The following is a 17,368-nucleotide window of genomic DNA, read 5'->3' as shown; positions in this document are numbered from 1 at the left end:
AGGTTTAACGTTTAAATATTTTAAGGTGTAACAGGAAAACAGAGAACATATTACTGCTTAATAAGTTATAGTAATGAGAAAGTGAATGTTTCCTGCTTGCCTTTATTGGTTATCCCTGTTATAAAAAAAAAAAATGTAGCTGTGTCATTTAGACATTCCTCAGCATGCATCACAGCCAGTGTGTATGGGATAGTTGTGTCTCTCCCTCATGTTGTGAGGTAATAGAATAAACAGGAGCCAGTTTCCTGCCCGTCTGGCTCTGATTGGCCAGTGGGGAGCCCAGGAATGTCAGGGCTGGTTTATATGGAGTGCTCTGCTGCTCAGAGAGATCAGAACGCATGCAGAGCGCTCACAGAGAAGTATAGAGCGCACAGCAGCAGACTGGGGAGACCTGCTACCAAAGACGCCACCAGGGAGGACCTACAGTACCTATATTTGTAGCTGGAAAATGTAAGGGGACTTATAGTCCTTTATTGCTATGCATGACCTCAGCTTTATCTCCAGTATTGGAGAAACTAATAGGGCTAATTCTAATTTGGGAGTATAGGACAAAAGCAGGTAATTTTGCATCTAGACCAATCCCTTGAAATGAAAGGGCTGTAAATACATGTATGATTTTTGCATGCATGGTAAATACTGTCTGCTTTTGTATGTATAGTATTTAGCAAATTGCTGGACAGCTTTATTTTTACATTGCAATTTAGATGGGAGTTTGGGCACGTCTCCAAGATCTAAATCACTCTGTGCACTTTGCATCTGCTCCATCTGCAGTGCAGCATAGTTTTACCAAACTGCAAACTTACCTGCTCTTTCTGCTTTGCTCCCAACTTAGACTTGTAATTGGTGATTTATCTGCGAGCACGAGCCAGACCTAGCACTGGTTAAATGCTTCCAGTCGTTTCTTTTGGATGTTTCCAAGTTCTTTGAACTGACAAGGTTTTATTATATACAGTACAGTTGGTGCATTCATATGGTGTTTCATTTATTGGTTTTATTTAGATTTTTATGTACTGTATTATTATTTTTTTGTATACTTTTTTTTTTTTTGATAAATCATTATGTGATAATGATAAAATAAGGCTGCAATCTTGAAGCAAAAGACCCTGAATGACCTAGGCACAACTACCTGCTACTTGGGAATAATTATTTGTCCTTTTTCTATAGCATCAGGGTAGAATAATCACATAGACTTTCATATAATGTCATTTTGTATTGTTAGCTGTTGAGGCTGATTGTACTTGCTTTCCGATCTGCTTTTTAGTTTGTTCTGTAATTTACTCCTATCTTACAAAGCATCAACTCTAGAAGTGAATTTACTTTCATGTCACTGAACATGTCGCTCATTTTCTAATTGTTTTTTGGTTACACAGTTACTATCCCACGGACCTTAGCCCATTGAGAGCATTACACATTTTTTTGTTAGACTTTGGTTTTGTTTTGTTTGTGCACATTGAATACCGTTGTGATGTGAAATGTTGTCATTCTGGATAAAATGTTACTGTTATTAGATTTTATTTAACTTGTATCACAAAGTAGTCCAGCATAGTGATGCTTCATATAAACCTCTCTAAGATGTATTTTTCTGTTTGTTCTAGAAATCACTGCTGTTCTGCAGAATGGGGGTAATGAAGGGTATTTTCCTACTATTAATGCTGGCTGTTCCTGACACAAGGCAAGCATCAGGTAAGCAATAGCTGTATTTTTGTAAATAATTAGATAGAATGCCTTAATAGATAGATATTCCCTTAATGTTAGAGATGTAGGGCTGGATGTAATGAAGTTCAACCTTGGAGGCTGTGTGAGTGTGCGGGATGCTGAACTGGAATGGTTGTTTAAGGGGGCAATCATTTATAAAGCAAAACCATGCCTTGCCCCTTTAAAAAAATGTCTGTGTTCGGTCAATATCCACCGTTGCCGAACTCAGGCTGTATTGCATCTGGCCAGTAATGCCTTTCTATGACATTAATAAGTTATGAAGGAGGAACTATAAGACATCATTGTACAACCTGATAGTTGTTCTATGAATTTCATGGTAATAAAATTAAATTTGGATAAAGCTTTACGCCATACCAAGTGGGTAGAATGTGAACTTGAAATTGTTATTAAACTGTAGCTCCCGGCATTTCAAGTACCAGCTCAACTGATATAAATCTAGAACCTGGAAATGTTGGCATTCTTTAAAGTAAACTATTTTGAGTAGCCTTTGTGATCTAGATTCAGATCTTCTTCTGAAAGTTGCCTCTCTGGAAGTATAACATTCTTCTTTTCCATTACCACCAGAGAATGGAGCAGATGACAACAGTGTCTTTGACCTCTTTGACTTAACTGGACTCACTCGAAAGACTGGCAACCGCAAACCTCAGGGAGTCCAGCTAGTGAAAGGTCCTGATCCATCAAGCCCAGCCTATAGAATTGAAAAGCCCTATCTAATTCCACCAGTCCCTGAAGATAAATTTCAAGACTTGCTAGATGCTGTTCGAGTAGAACGGGGTTTTATCTTGTTGGCAACATTACGTCAAGTGAAGAAGACCAGAGGAGCACTTTTGTCTATTGAAAGGAAAGATGGCAAAGGTCATATATTTAGTTTAACTTCCAATGGTGAAGCTGGAACTTTAGACTTGAGTGTGAGTACTGAAGATAAGCAGCAGGTAGTATCTGTGGAAGAAGCTAAGCTGGCCACCGGCCACTGGAAGAACATTACCCTATTTATACAGGAAGATCGTGCTCAGCTTTATGTGGGATGTGACAAGATGGAAAATGCGGAGTTGGATGTGCCCATTCAGCTTGTTCTCAATGGGGACTTGGCAAGCATCGCTCAATTGAGAGTAGCAAAAGGAGGAGTCAAAGACAACTTCCAGGTAAAGAGAAAACATAAAGAGAAACATCACCTAGTAAACAAGCTAAATTAATAACTATAGAACAAAGCTAGTGCCATAGGTACCATACTTCTATTTCTAATGTTGATTAAACTGAATAAACTAAAAGTAGATGGCATTGTTTTGGCAGTTCATCAGTTCAAGAGTTCTGTATTTCCTATTGTGTTATGAGCCAAAGAACTACTGCAATCTAAACAATGGTATTGTCTTAACAGGGTGTGCTTCAGAACCTGCGTTTTGTGTTTGGCACCAGTATCGATGTGATTCTGAGAAACAAAGGCTGCTCCAGCTGTAAGTACAATCAACTGTGAATATATACAACGCTTAAAAAAATATCACTACTACAGTAGTTTTGTATTAATATAATATTGTATAATATACTGTAAGTATTATAATACTATGAGAGTATAATATTGCACATCACATTTCAACTTACAAGAAATTATTGAACTCTATCTTTTTGCCACTGTTTCAGCAAATTATGATTTGGAGAATTCAGTAAATGATTCGCGCCCAGCAATCCGCACCAATTACATTGGACACAAGACAAAGGACCTTAATGATGTATGTGGCATTTCCTGTGATGATCTGAACAATATGTTTTTGGAGCTGAAAGGTCTAAAGAGAGTGATTGCATCCCTTCATGACGATATACAGAAAGTGGTAAATACAATTCAGTGATGCCCAGTTTTGTAAAAAATACTATTGGGGAGATGATATTTAGTTATTTCTTTGTGTTCTTGTAGACAAAGGACAATATGCTTCTTGCTAAAGAGGTGATGGTGAGACCAGCTGGTGGTTGTATACATAGTGGAGTCAAGTACGACAATTTTCAAGAATGGACCATTGACAGCTGTACAGAGTGTACATGCCAGGTAATTTTCCCCTTGTAATATTTCTTTTTGCCTATTGTCACTGTACCCTTACTGTCAAGTCAGTTATTTTAATCTTATAGTCCACCTTCAATGATGTCGGAAACGTATGACCTTGCTTTACAAAACTGTTATACAAAGTCAATGGGCATTACTTTGTAAATATAGACACAGCTATAGATTGTGTCCCATTTTAGTCATTTAGGTATATACTTTCCATAAAAAAATCCACAGCCTTACCTAAAGTAACCTAAAGTATTTTGTAATGTTAGTACTTACGTACAGTTGTGTTATCGCTGATAGATAAACCTTTCCACACTTGATTGAATAGTACAGTTTATTTGACTCCATTTTGGCTTCTTTGCTTAGAATTCAGCCATTGTTTGCCGAAAAGTTTCATGCCCTCTGATGCCCTGCACCAATGCCACTATTCCAGATGGGGAATGCTGCCCCAGATGTTGGCGTAAGTAGTTGACTAGACATACAAATTCTAACATAACAAATGTAATTTTATAGTGCATCATTAAAGAGTCATTGTTCAAATAAGAACACAGTAGACTCCTCCGAAGTCAAGTAGACTTTGGAAACGTATAAAGAATGGGAGAGCGGTATCAGACCGTAGAAAGAGAAAAAATACTAATCTAATACTAAATACTAAGTTAAACACTGATTGTTTGGTACTTTTTCTCTCTCAACTTTATTGCTCTCCATGGTTTGATGTACTACCAGACCAGGCAGTAAACGTAAATCTGTTTTATCCCGTTTGCCCTCTTATATTTAAAATGAGTCATTCTTATTCCCCGTACACCTTCTTAAGCATTTTTATTTACCGTTCAGGAGGTGTATCTGCAGCCTCAGGCCGAACATCTCATTTTCAAAAGGCGTAATGACAAATATGCAGATATTAATCTTGTAAATGCTGAACAAGTTGATTCAGGACAGAGATAAAATAGTTCTTCTGAAAGTAGTACAGCTGCAAGTGCTGAGCACTGACTGTCGGACCTGCTCAGTCCTGTGAGCTTCATACCTCTATCTCCTTGGCATGTATGGAACTCCCAGTCAGAAGTTTCCCAGCTTGTACAGCTAAAATACTTCATGTATCTACCAAAAATTTTTCAATTATAATAACTGGTGCATCTGTTTCCTTGTCCTCTGAAGTAGATATGTCTGTAGTTAATAAAAGCAAGCTTTTAAAATGAACAAAATCCCATGTCATATCTCCATTACAGTGGATCATTATCAATGAGATTTATGACAGTGGATGTTCTACTTTACTACAAGACAAATCATTTTCTATTTGGAGGAAAGGATTTGAGTCTTTGCAGTTGAAAGTTTTAAAAAGCAGGATAACCATATCATAATACAACCTCTCCTCTCTTTTTCTAGCAAGCGACTCTCCCGATGACGATTGGTCCCCATGGTCTGAGTGGACACCATGCTCAGTGACGTGCGGTCACGGAATACAGCAAAGAGGTCGATCATGTGACAGTCTTAATAACCGCTGTGAAGGATCCTCAGTACAGACCAGGTCGTGTCACATCCAAGAATGTGACAAGAGATGTGAGTAAAGTAACTTATTTATTATTTCCAAAAGTTAATTTTAAAACTTTATTTATAATGTATTTATACAGCCATTCATCTTGGGGATTTCTGTGAAGTAGATGTTTATTTTCTTAAGCTTTTTATTATGGTAGACTGCTTTATTTTGCAGTTGTGTCACCTCTTGCGCTTTATTCCAACGCTTGCAATCCAACATGTTCATTTCAGTTGCTTTTCAAGTGAAGTTCAAAGAACTTTTGTAAGCTTCTTAGGCCCCTTGTGTTCTGCTAATCTCAAGAGCTACTTTTAAGGCTGTATGTTTGGGGTCACTACAGCGCTACAGCTGAAATAGACTTAAAGTTGGTTTCACAAGGATGACTGTGAGACCAAGTCTTTATGAACCAACCATTATAGGGATATGCCTCTGCTGATGGATTGCCAATAGTAATAACATGTATATCATATTTTGTTGTTTCTAGTTAAACAAGATGGCGGATGGAGCCACTGGTCTCCTTGGTCTTCATGTTCTGTCACGTGTGGGAGTGGCCAGATCACTAGAATCCGTCTCTGCAACTCACCTGTGCCTCAGATGAATGGAAAGCCATGTGTAGGAGAAGGAAGGGAGAACAAGCCATGCCAGAAAGATCCTTGTCCAAGTGAGTGTCATTGTTTGCTGATGGCTGCTGGCTCCTTTGCATAATACTCATCATTTTCTCTGTGGTTCTTAAGTTGTATAATTCCTTATAGGGCCTACACACGAGGCGATCTAACTAGATTGCTTAGAAAATGCCCTGAAATAGCTCCGTGTGTAGAGGCCATAGCAATAGCGATGCACGGGCAGGGCCAATGTTTTCACTGGAGAACACTGGCCCTGACAGTTTGCTCACCACACAGCGCTTGACAAATCGCTCAGAATGCTCAGCAATTCTCCTCGTGTGTCGGCCCCTTTATCCTGACTCAAAGGTCAAATGACGCACACTGAAAACCAACAGAGAATGATGTATTATATCCCCTTCCCAGTATTTCAGTTAGTTCTGTTAAAGGTCATTTCAACGGAAAAGTGTATGTGCTGATAGATTTTCCTTTGTTCATACCATGTTTTGCTGTTTAGACATGACTTACTGTATATAGACAATACAAGCTAAGAGTTAATGCTGTTCTGATCCATTTTTTTCCAGTTAATGGTCAGTGGGGACCATGGTCACTCTGGGATATTTGCTCTCTGACCTGCGGAGGTGGTGTTCAGAAACGTGAGCGTCTTTGTAATAACCCCAAGCCCCAGTATGGTGGTAAAGACTGTCAAGGAGATCATGCGGACAATCGTATCTGTAACAAGCAGGACTGTCCGATCGGTAAGCCATTAGCCCACATGAAATATACTTCCACGGTAATCTGTTCATCCAGATTCTACAGATGCTTAATACGTGCATCTTCCTACATTTTAGATGGATGTCTATCTAATCCATGTTTTGCTGGAGTTCAATGTACCAGCTTTGATGACGGATCTTGGAAATGTGGTGCTTGCCCCACAGGTTATAGGGGAAATGGCACAGATTGCGCTGATGTAGATGAGGTGAGTTTTCCATTGATAATGTGTCACAAAGGACTTCTACATTAGTGTGTGTGTGTGTCTATATATATTGGATATGTGTGTTAATGACCTATTTTTTGTTATAGTGCACAGAAGTGCCTGATGCCTGCTTTAACCTTAATGGAGTGCATAGATGTGAGAATACAGAGCCAGGTTACAACTGTCTCCCGTGTCCACCACGATACACTGGCACACAGCCATTTGGCAAAAGCATTGACGACGCTACTGCAAACAAACAGGTAAAATACGACAATCCTGGATTAGGGATGAGTGAACGTTTACAAGAATATTTGCATTACTTGTTTCTTTGAGTTGCACATCTCTCTGCCAGAGTTTGGCCTTATGTGTTCCTAGTGCTACTGTACCTTCCCCAATCACAACGCACAGCAGAACAAACTGTCACCCATCACTGCCTCTACTCCATTCTGACACTTTACATTCCTCAAATTAATAATTTACAAATACAGGGCCTGATTCAGGGTCAGTTGTAGTTCAGCAAGGATTTGCTAAACTGCAGGCGCTAGGCTGGGGGGTGGAGCACCCAGCAAAATTATGCACGCACATCGCTAAAGTGCGAGCGCTTTGCTACACAGTGAAATACTCGCACATTACCGGTTGCCCTCAGATGCAGGCTGGCCATTTTTCCAGGTTGCAGCAGCTGCATGTGATGTCACACAGCAGACATTACCTTCCCTCTGAGCGGTCCAGACACACCTGTATTGTCCAGACTGCTCCAACAAAACACTACGTTAATGCCTCCATAACGGTCTGTCTCCTCCCCCGATGCATTGTCCACGCCCCATCACTACTTAGTGCTCATGCAAGCACACTGGTGCATGTGAGCATGTGCAGATCACTTTCAATTTCTAGCGAGTAGCAATTTTTGGAGATCTGCGCATGAGTCTGAATCAGGCCCAAAGTGCAGAAGGGCAAGACAAAGCCAGAGCGATACTCAGCGGTTCTGCGTATACCAGAGTTACTTGCAATATTGTAAGCTCGCGAGCAGGGCCTTTCTACCTCTATGTTTGTCTGTTATTACCCAGGTTTGTTCTATTATTGTTACCATTTGTAAAGAGCAACAGAATATGCAGCACTATATAAGAAAAGGTTAATACATAAATATTTCACCTAAACTTTGCTTGTCTGTAACATCCATGTAAAGTCAAAAAACCTGTGTCTACCGTTAGAAATATCTATCATTGTCTTGTAGACTGTAGAAAATCAATTTGAAGTGTGACAGGTTTAGCACATGTGGTTCTCAATATGCTAATCTTGATATCTTTATTCTGGAACACTAGGTCTGCAAGCCCCGGAACCCTTGCACAGATGGAACACATGACTGTAACAAGAATGCAAGATGTATCTACCTTGGTCATTATTCTGATCCCATGTTCCGCTGCGAGTGTAGACCAGGGTACGCTGGAAATGGCATCATCTGCGGAGAAGACACAGATCTGGATGGATGGCCAAATGAGAACCTCATATGTGTTGATAACGCCACCTATCACTGTAAAAAAGTAAGTGCATGTAACCTTGCTATCAATCACAAGCAAACGGTGCCAAAAAGAACATCACGGTAAAGTTAAAAAAATATCAATATATTCATGACCCTATTCTTCATTTTAGGACAACTGCCCCAACCTCCCCAACTCAGGCCAAGAAGATTATGATAAGGATGGAACTGGAGACGCTTGCGATAATGATGATGACAATGATGGAATCCCAGATGATAGGGTAAAAAAACAAAGACTAGATTCACGTTTTTTGGAACCTTCGAAATTGAGTTTCTTTGCTTCTGATTGAGTTAAACAGTAGGAAAGTAAACACTGCTGGGGGATGGATGGGCGATGAAGCAGAAAATATCATCTGGTTGTGAAATTTGTCTAGTAAATTGGGAAATCTTTTGGCCAGGATTGTACTATGAAGTGTTTTGCTAAGGCTAAACTTTGAATGTGAAGTTGACCTCAAGTTTCCTGCAAACAGCAGGATAACAAAGTTTGAAACAAGCACATGTTACCATGCTCAAATGCCATAAGTAGATTTTGGCATGTAGGTGCTACATTTAAAGTGGACCTACTAAACTTCAGAGACGTTAGATTCTGCTAAAAATACCACATCCATTTATTTAGATATGCAAGCTGTTGTGTCTGTGGAAAAAGAAGCCTTTTTGATGTTTGAAGACGGTATATAAAACTAGGTATTTACTGTGTCTTTTACTGGAAAAGTGAATTGGCAAAATCCTTAGACTATTCTTTACTTCTGCAGGACAACTGTCAGTTCATATACAACCCTGCTCAGTATGACTATGACCGAGATGATGTTGGTGATCGTTGTGACAACTGCCCTTACAACCACAACCCAGACCAAGCCGACACAGATGCCAATGGGGAAGGAGATGCTTGTGCTGTTGATATCGACGGAGACGGTTTGTATTCTTTTACTATTACATCCTTTTTATGACATAAATTGACCATAGTTTAATATTGAGTCTGAGTTTATTACTAAGTACAGCCTTTTCCTGTCTGATATAATACAAACCAGGCCCATAAAAAGTTATAGCAATAGCAATATGAGCAGACTCAATTAAATTTAGGAATTCTATTGCAATATATGTAATTATTATATACATTACTTAAACACATATAGGTTCCAGTTCCTTCTAAAGCATGGTGTGATGTCATCAGTATACTAAATACTCTGCAATTGTGATGCTAGAGTTGATGCTTATATTACAGTAATTGTTCTTTTTGTCATGAACCGTTATCTTCAGTCCGATAACATGTTACAAATATTACGATTCTACAGGTATCCTCAATGAGAGAGACAACTGTGCTTACGTATACAATGTCGACCAGAGAGATACAGATAAAGATGGTGTTGGAGACCAATGTGATAATTGTCCCATGGAACACAACCCAGACCAGGTAAGGATTAGGAATATTTCCTACACATTATAGCAGTATAGGTTATATAACCTAACAGGTTATATAAACACATGCCTTGGAGCTAAACAGTTATCTAGTATTTACTTTACACAATGTCTCCACCTCACTTTGATGTCTACCATGACGTCTTTCATGCCTTTCTGACTGTTACGGATTTAGCAGGTTGACCTCTTAAGTCTTCCATCCTTAAGATGTTGCCAGAAGGCTCCACAGTCCCATGCATTAGAACACAGCTGACCATGAGGATTGGTAGTTTAGATCACCCTCTCCGTGCCATTCTGCACATCATGGATTAGCTACTTTTGTAAACCCCTTCCTCTTTAATCTTACTTTATTGTTCTGTTTTAAGCTGAACACGCGTAGAAAGTCCAGAGCATTGCACAGTTCAGTTCGTTTGTGCTTTCAACAGATGTTTTCCCACAAAACAAAAAAAAACACATAATCTCTTTAGGAACTGTGTTATATGTACAACAAGAGGTTTAGTACTCTCTTCTCAAGAACCCAGGGGATTTCTATTACTAATACGTTCCTTGGCAGAGTACCACTTTACAGGGTTACCATGGCTTGCCATCAAGAAGCTGCACCACGAGTTCCCTTAATGCCATTCCTTTTTCTTTTGCTTAAGCCTAATAAGCCAATGTAGCCAAGATCCACTTGAACACATAAGCAACAGAATAACATCTCAGTGATACATTATGATGCCTGAGTAGATGTTTGTGTGAAGAGACCAGAATCATTTGGCTTCCACACAATGCAGATGACTTATATTTTCCAATTCCAAATTCTTCTACAGACTGACTCTGACTCAGATCTTATTGGAGATAAGTGTGATAGCAATGAAGACATAGATGAAGATGGCCATCAGAATAACCTGGACAATTGCCCATACATTCCAAATGCCAACCAAGCTGATCACGATAAGGATGGAAAGGGTGATGCTTGTGATCATGATGATGATAATGATGGCATTCCAGATGACAAAGATAACTGCAGGCTGGTGCCTAATCGTGATCAGACTGATACCAATGGTAAGAGAAGAGTTGCTAGGTTTAATTAGGAAGTGATGTGTCAAAAATCACTTTATTAATGCACTGTACATGAACGGTCACAGCACATTATTTTGTGAAAACATTACAATGTTTATATATAGCGGTAAATGGGACTCAAGGAAATCGCTTCTATTTTCCAGGTGATGGACGTGGTGACGCCTGTCAATTTGACTTTGACAATGACAATATTCCAGACTCTGAAGATGTATGTCCAGAGAATGTTGACATCAGTATAACTGATTTCCGTAAATTCCAAATGGTACCTTTGGATCCTAAAGGGACATCGCAGATTGATCCCAACTGGGTGGTTAGACATCAGGGCAAAGAGTTGGTACAGACTGTTAATTGTGACCCCGGACTTGCAGTTGGTAAGCACCACTAAAGATTCAACACTGTATTTAACTTTCCTTCATGTCTATACTGTAGATGGTGATTTTTACCAGATAAAGGCTGACCTTGCTCTTTGTTTCCCTGAAAGGTTTTGACGAGTTTAGTGCAGTAGACTTTGGTGGCACCTTCTTCATCAACACGGAAAGAGATGATGACTATGCTGGATTTGTGTTTGGATACCAATCAAGCAGCAGATTTTATGTGGTTATGTGGAAACAAATCACCCAGACCTATTGGGACACAACACCTACTAAAGCACAGGGCTACTCAGGTCTCTCCATTAAAGTTGTAAACTCAACAACTGGACCAGGAGAACATTTGCGTAATGCTTTGTGGCACACCGGAAACACACAAGGACAGGTACATACCTCTCCAGACATTTTTTCCAGAAAAGTTTAGTTAAAACGTTCTTAAGACCTTGAAGAGTTGCATAAGAACTCTTGTCTGTTGCTCAACCTTTAAATGTTTTTGTCCTTTTTTTTTGCAGGTCCGTACCTTGTGGCATGACCCCCGCCAGACAGGATGGAAAGACTTCACAGCTTACAGATGGCATTTAACCCACAGACCAAAGACTGGCTTCATTCGGTAAGAATCAAAAGTCATACAATAATTTGGTATTTTTATCCAATTGCATGCAGCCAATTTTTTTTTATCTGGCAAACTGTTGTACATGTAAGTCCTTATGGACAATCAACGTAAATGCACACGCAGTAATATTATAGTAACACTATTGGTCCTGACGAAGGCCATACATTTGTATTGCTGTGCAGGTCTGAACTTTACATTGATTTAAATGGGCCTCTATGAGCTAATTTCCAGAAGAGCTCTCGTCTTCTTGGAGTTTTGAAGTTCTCTCACGTGTCCTCAAAAACTAGCTCATTGAAGCTAAGGTGGACAAAGGATTATGTACTGTGATTGCTCACTCAGTGATCTGCAAAATGTGTCTGGCTGTAGATCACTAGTGAAGCAGTTAAATTACAAAATTGTATTCCCCGTTTTAACTGTTAAATTTCCAGACCTATAATTTACAAGATATGTTTGTTTAAGGTTCTCCTGAATCAGTCCATTTAATACTATGTTTCTCAATTTGTTTTAGTGTTGTAATGCATGAGGGCAAGAAAATCATGGCTGACTCAGGACCAATTTACGACAAGACATATGCTGGAGGAAGATTAGGACTCTTTGTCTTTTCGCAAGAGATGGTGTTTTTCTCAGATCTGAAATATGAGTGCAGAGGTGAGTGACACTACATCCCACAAGCATCATTGGCTCTGTTTCAGGTTGGCTCGTAAAGAGCCGAATTCCCAGCGAGATCCGATGTTCTGGGTCTGTGCGTGCGTATCGAGAAAAAGCATGTGCAGACCCACAGTGCAAATGCCTTTGGCGAGTAATACACTCGCCGAGATGTTCTCACACAACGGTATGGACAGGGGGCGTGCAGGGGCATGGGGACGCCCAGCATTTCCTGGGCACTCCCAGAAAAAACAGTGGGTGCACCTAGAAAAACGCTGGGCGTCCACATGTGAATGCAGGCATGCAGAAGCCTGCTCGGGGCAGGAGGCTGACGTCACAGAACATCAGTCGCCCACCCGATATGCGTCCAGGAGCTCGCAAATAAGAGTCAAATGGGTGGCACAGTCATTCGATGGTCACCGACTATCTAAATATTTTTCACCCCTACACTCTCATGCGAATGGATTTGTGAGCGTACACATCCAATTGCATGCAAATGCAGCCGCTCCCATGGGTGAAGAGGGTGTGAGTCTGCATGGGCGGCATCTGACCACTCGGTAAGCTGCTAATGTATGCAGCTTAACTAGCCAAAGTGAATCACCCCCATAGAGTGAAGTGATTGGCTTATTCTTAGCTTACAACATTAAAAAGCATGTGGTGAAATTTGAGCAGTAAAAATTAAACCTATTTATCGAGAGCCATCTTGCAACATAATCTCATATTTAAATGAGGCAGTTCAGTAGTTCAACCATCACCATATATGTCCACCATCAGCCTACAGCTTCTTCAGCCTATAGTTCCACATATGAATATTTACATTTAGTTCCCATCTAGCATCATCATGAAAACTCTACCCATAACCTCCTCATTAGCTTAGGTAGTCAGTGAAATTGCCCAGGTACCACCACATCCTCGGACACTGTAAAGATGAAGTGTTCTGCCCCTCATCCTTCTCTTCTTTCACTTCAATCTTAGCCCCTCACCACAGACACACTTCTTGGACAAGATGTACTAAGCAGAGGCATACCTAGACATTCGTAGTCCCCATAGCAAAAGTTTGTAAGGGCCCCTTTTAGCAACTGATGGTGATAAATGTATGTAAAACATATGTTAGACAGCAAAGATGGGTCCACTTAAGCTCTGGGCCCCATAGCAGCTGCAACCCTTGCACCTACGGTAGTTACGCCCTTGGTAGTAAGGCCAGCAATGCGGACTAAACTCAGAAAATTCATATCCATGATCACCAATGATCCAAATCCAGCCCTTAACCTTATTCATAAGTCTAAATACAGTGAAATACCTGTAATACCTTACTGTATGTAATTTATCAACAGTATGAGTAATGCCATAATGTTTCTTTTTTCTTCCAGACTCATAGATCCAAAACTTATACATTCAGTGAATGTAATGGAAACCTTATAGCACCTTCAGAATCGTTAGATTTGTTCCATCTTTTGGTGATTTCTTCCATCCCTTTTGTATGTATTATTTTTTTTTATTTTTGGGAACAAAAAGATCACTCCAAGAACTTGTAACTAAGGAAGAGACATTACCTTAATGGAGTGATTTACTCAGCATGAAATCTTGGGGTCGATTACATCAATCAAGTTTTTATTTTATTGGAAGGCACAAATCTACTACAATACAATAGACTTTCTCCTAAGTGCCTCAAGGAAGGATCATCTGTTTCTAAAGAAAAAATGAATATTCAAGATGACCGGTAAAATAGTATATTAGAAGCAGAATACAAAGAACCTATCAGTGCTAGTGCACAAGTAATTGATGTTTTACTGGAGTGGTGACTTCACCACAAAAGAGGAGAGCTGCAATAATAATAAAAGAATCTCTGTGTATGGCTATGTAGTGTACATTGTAACAAGGGTTGGGTTAGAACTGATGAGTGTGAGTGTATTTCGATACAGACAACTTAACTATCTCAAGATATCACTGCCTGGTTGAGAGTGTCAGTATATGTGTGTATGTGTGTGTGCATAGAAGAGTGTGTGGGTGGGTGTGTGTGTGTGCTTTTTATATTGACTGTTAGGACAGATACAACATGCACTTCTTCCAGTTTTTGGCAAAAAAATAAAATAATAATTTGCACAACATTATAAAAATCTGTTGGTGCAACACATTTAGTAGCACTTATATGAGACATAGGATTGATTAAAACATCACATGGCAAAAAATACAGGGAGGGGGGGGGGAGCAGAACAAATTATAACTTTATTTTGTTTTTACTTGAGATAGAGGTAGAGTGGGCTCTTTCTCTGTTTGGTTACGGTTCAGACGCTACTCTATAAAGGTCCTCTCTGCAGGCAAAGCTGTATAACATGTTGATTTTGCTAAAGAACCAGAGGGATAGCAAGGCAAGAGGGGTGGAGGGTTTAGGTACAGCACACTCTCTGTGCTGAACACTCAAATGCAAACCATATGTCTCCATACAGTCATATAACACCCTAATTACATTGTGGCAGGTAGACAGTCCACTGCAAAAAAAAATGCAAAGATAATTAAGAGTAAACCAGCAGATTTAAACCTTCATGTACAAATATTACCTCATTGTGTGACTGAGAAACAGAAAACGTCTTTGATACAAGAGGGAGGAAAATAAATGGAGAGATATTTATCATGCATTTAAAATCTACTGTAGTGTTAATCAGTTCTGTATATAGTTACAATGACTTTGTATCCCCAGGAAAGTATTTTAAACTTTTTTTTTTTTTTTTAAATAAAGAGTATTGTAATATTTTTTCTATATTTTAGCAATTCCATTGCTTTTTTTCGTTTTTGTTTTTGTATAAATTAATTTTATTTGTATTGCTGTTTAGTGTTATGGGTATTTTTTTTTTGTAGATATGCTATTTAAATAATTTATGAGGAAGTGCTTTCTGTAGTGTCCTTGCTCCTATTTGTATAAACTGTTTGCACTTGAAAAGAGCTTTTGCAATATCTGCCCCAACTTTTTTTTGTAATATCAGTGTATACTTTTTTTGTGATAAAGAAAGAGAAAAACCATGCCTTTTGTACACATTTTGAAATGTTTTTTTTTTGTAAATTGTACAGCAAACGTCGTAAAATATAAAATAAATCCTAAAATATCTGAAGTTCTTGTAAGTGTATTTTATCTATCTATCTATCTATCTATCTATCTATCTATATACGAGGGTGGATCAATAAGTACCTGTGTTTGAAGTCAGGGGGCGTTGCTGTGGAAAGTTGGTATTACTATCATGTAATACCAAATTTCAGATTGATTCATGTTTTTTTTATCACCACAACAATGCACCAGCTCCCTCATCCGGAATTGTTGCAACCAAATTGCATGAATTGCGCTATGAATTGTTGCCGCATCAACGTACTCACCCGACTTGGCTCCCTGCGACTTCTTTCTGTTCCTCAACCTGAAACTGTACCTTGCGGGAAAAAAAATATCATAGCTGCTTTTAGAGCAGCCCCCAGGCATAGTCAGGGTCCCGGGTCTGGTGCACGCGCAGTACCATCCTCATGCTGCGCATGAGCGGAACCCGTTTTTTATGGGCTGCCGCTCATTTGCCCATGTAGAGGCGTCCCGGAGAGAGGGATTACCTCCCAATGAAGTCACTGCCAGTCACAGTGAAGCCAGAGCAGTCTAGACTGCATATCTGGCTTCACTTAGGCAGAGAACTGTGGTGGATTTTACCTGGGGGGGGGGGCTGCAGCCCTGCATCCCATAGATTAAAACCACCACTGGACATTAGGGTTAGGCTGCTGTAGGAATGGAGGTCTGTGCCAGAAGTGATGCCACATGACTTTCAGGACCCAGAAGACTACTCTGAAACCACTGCAGCAATCATGAGCAGGTAAATCAATGCCGGGCCACTGTCTATATGGTGATTATGACTGATGACATATAGGACTCAACCACATTTTTTTTATCCTCTAAATCAGTGACTGGCGACAAATTGGGTGACCCTCTAAACCTTCAAAATAGATACACCACATCTCAGTAGAAAGTTAAATTACAATAGATAATTAATAAAAGATATTAAACCTTTGAGTGCCAAGGGAATTTGTCATAATAGGTGTAAAAATTGCCAAGCGAACCACTTTATTTAACCCTTTGAGTGCCAACGTTGCTGTGATCACAAAATATCCATTACAAAATGCCAGTGCTGATCACAGCTGCAGTACATAGTACAACATCCCAGCATGCATTGCCATCCATAGTAATTGCAGCAAAGGAGGATACAGGTTGCTTATTACTGGCCTAGGGGAGTATCACGTCAATAAAGGAACTAGGCTTCACTCTACATTAAAAAAGCAGACTGTTATATAAGCTGATCTATCCCCATGGTGATACATTTAAGAGAACTGGAAGCACCCCTCTCCTATCACACTTTAGTTCAGGAGAGCTTGCCAGGACACCACCCTTGAGGGAACTCTATTTCTGCAGATAAAGTCTTACAGAAATCCTGTTCTTACCTGTTCTAACTTCTAAGCTATGTTCCCAGTACATGTCTCCTATACTGAGAGAGAAAAAAAACCTGTGGTAAATCCCATTTGCATATTCTGCTATGTCTCTGTATATGTGAGATCCAGGGAGTAAACTTTTTGGCAATTAAAAAAAAATTTTTTGGATGTCCTCTACCTGTTTCATAATCTTTCATAATCTTCTATGTGCAAAGTTCCCATGTGCATAATTGTACATGGGAACTTTGCACATAGACGATTATGAAAGATAATGAAACAGGTAGAGAACATCCAAACATTTTTATTTTTTTTTAATTGCCAATAATACAATATGGTATAAACATCCTAGCAACTGATGTATGACCTTGTGTTTACATGATAATTAACACTTAACTTAAACCTGAAATAACGACTCTGAGAC

At 39.5% G+C, this 17,368-nt stretch overlaps 1 protein-coding gene across 1 annotated transcript; it reads left to right on the top strand.

The window, feature by feature from the left end:
* Nucleotides 1–312: 312 nt before the first annotated feature.
* THBS1 (thrombospondin 1) lies at nt 313–15,602 on the top strand. Its single transcript, XM_083167052.1, has 22 exons — nt 313–450; nt 1,596–1,683; nt 2,281–2,858; nt 3,092–3,167; nt 3,352–3,539; nt 3,623–3,751; nt 4,118–4,211; nt 5,135–5,308; nt 5,767–5,943; nt 6,466–6,639; nt 6,733–6,860; nt 6,965–7,117; nt 8,177–8,395; nt 8,505–8,612; nt 9,144–9,303; nt 9,684–9,802; nt 10,617–10,851; nt 11,013–11,240; nt 11,351–11,622; nt 11,750–11,847; nt 12,359–12,498; nt 13,866–15,602. Exons 2-22 carry the CDS (start codon nt 1,617–1,619, stop codon nt 13,871–13,873), a joined length of 3,525 nt encoding a protein of 1,174 aa, XP_083023178.1. The 5' UTR covers nt 313–450; nt 1,596–1,616; the 3' UTR covers nt 13,874–15,602.
* Nucleotides 15,603–17,368: the final 1,766 nt, after the last annotated feature.

This window comes from Crinia signifera, chromosome 12, assembly GCF_055691185.1.
Source record: "Crinia signifera chromosome 12, ASM5569118v1, whole genome shotgun sequence".
NCBI lineage: Eukaryota > Metazoa > Chordata > Amphibia > Anura > Myobatrachidae > Crinia > Crinia signifera.
The sequence above is the reverse complement of the archived record's forward strand: the minus strand, read 5'-3'. Positions and strand labels throughout refer to the sequence as shown.

What these genes read in the sequence shown, in the direction of transcription:
- THBS1 (XM_083167052.1), top strand. Translation starts at nt 1,617, where the DNA reads ATGGGGGTAATGAAGGGTATTTTCCTACTATTAATGCTGGCTGTTCCT. An exon ending in CAAGCAGGACTGTCCGATCG is followed by an intron (nt 6,640 to 6,732) that starts GTAAGCCATTAG and finishes CCTACATTTTAG; the next exon opens with ATGGATGTCTATCTAATCCA. An exon ending in TGTTGATATCGACGGAGACG is followed by an intron (nt 9,304 to 9,683) that starts GTTTGTATTCTT and finishes ACGATTCTACAG; the next exon opens with GTATCCTCAATGAGAGAGAC.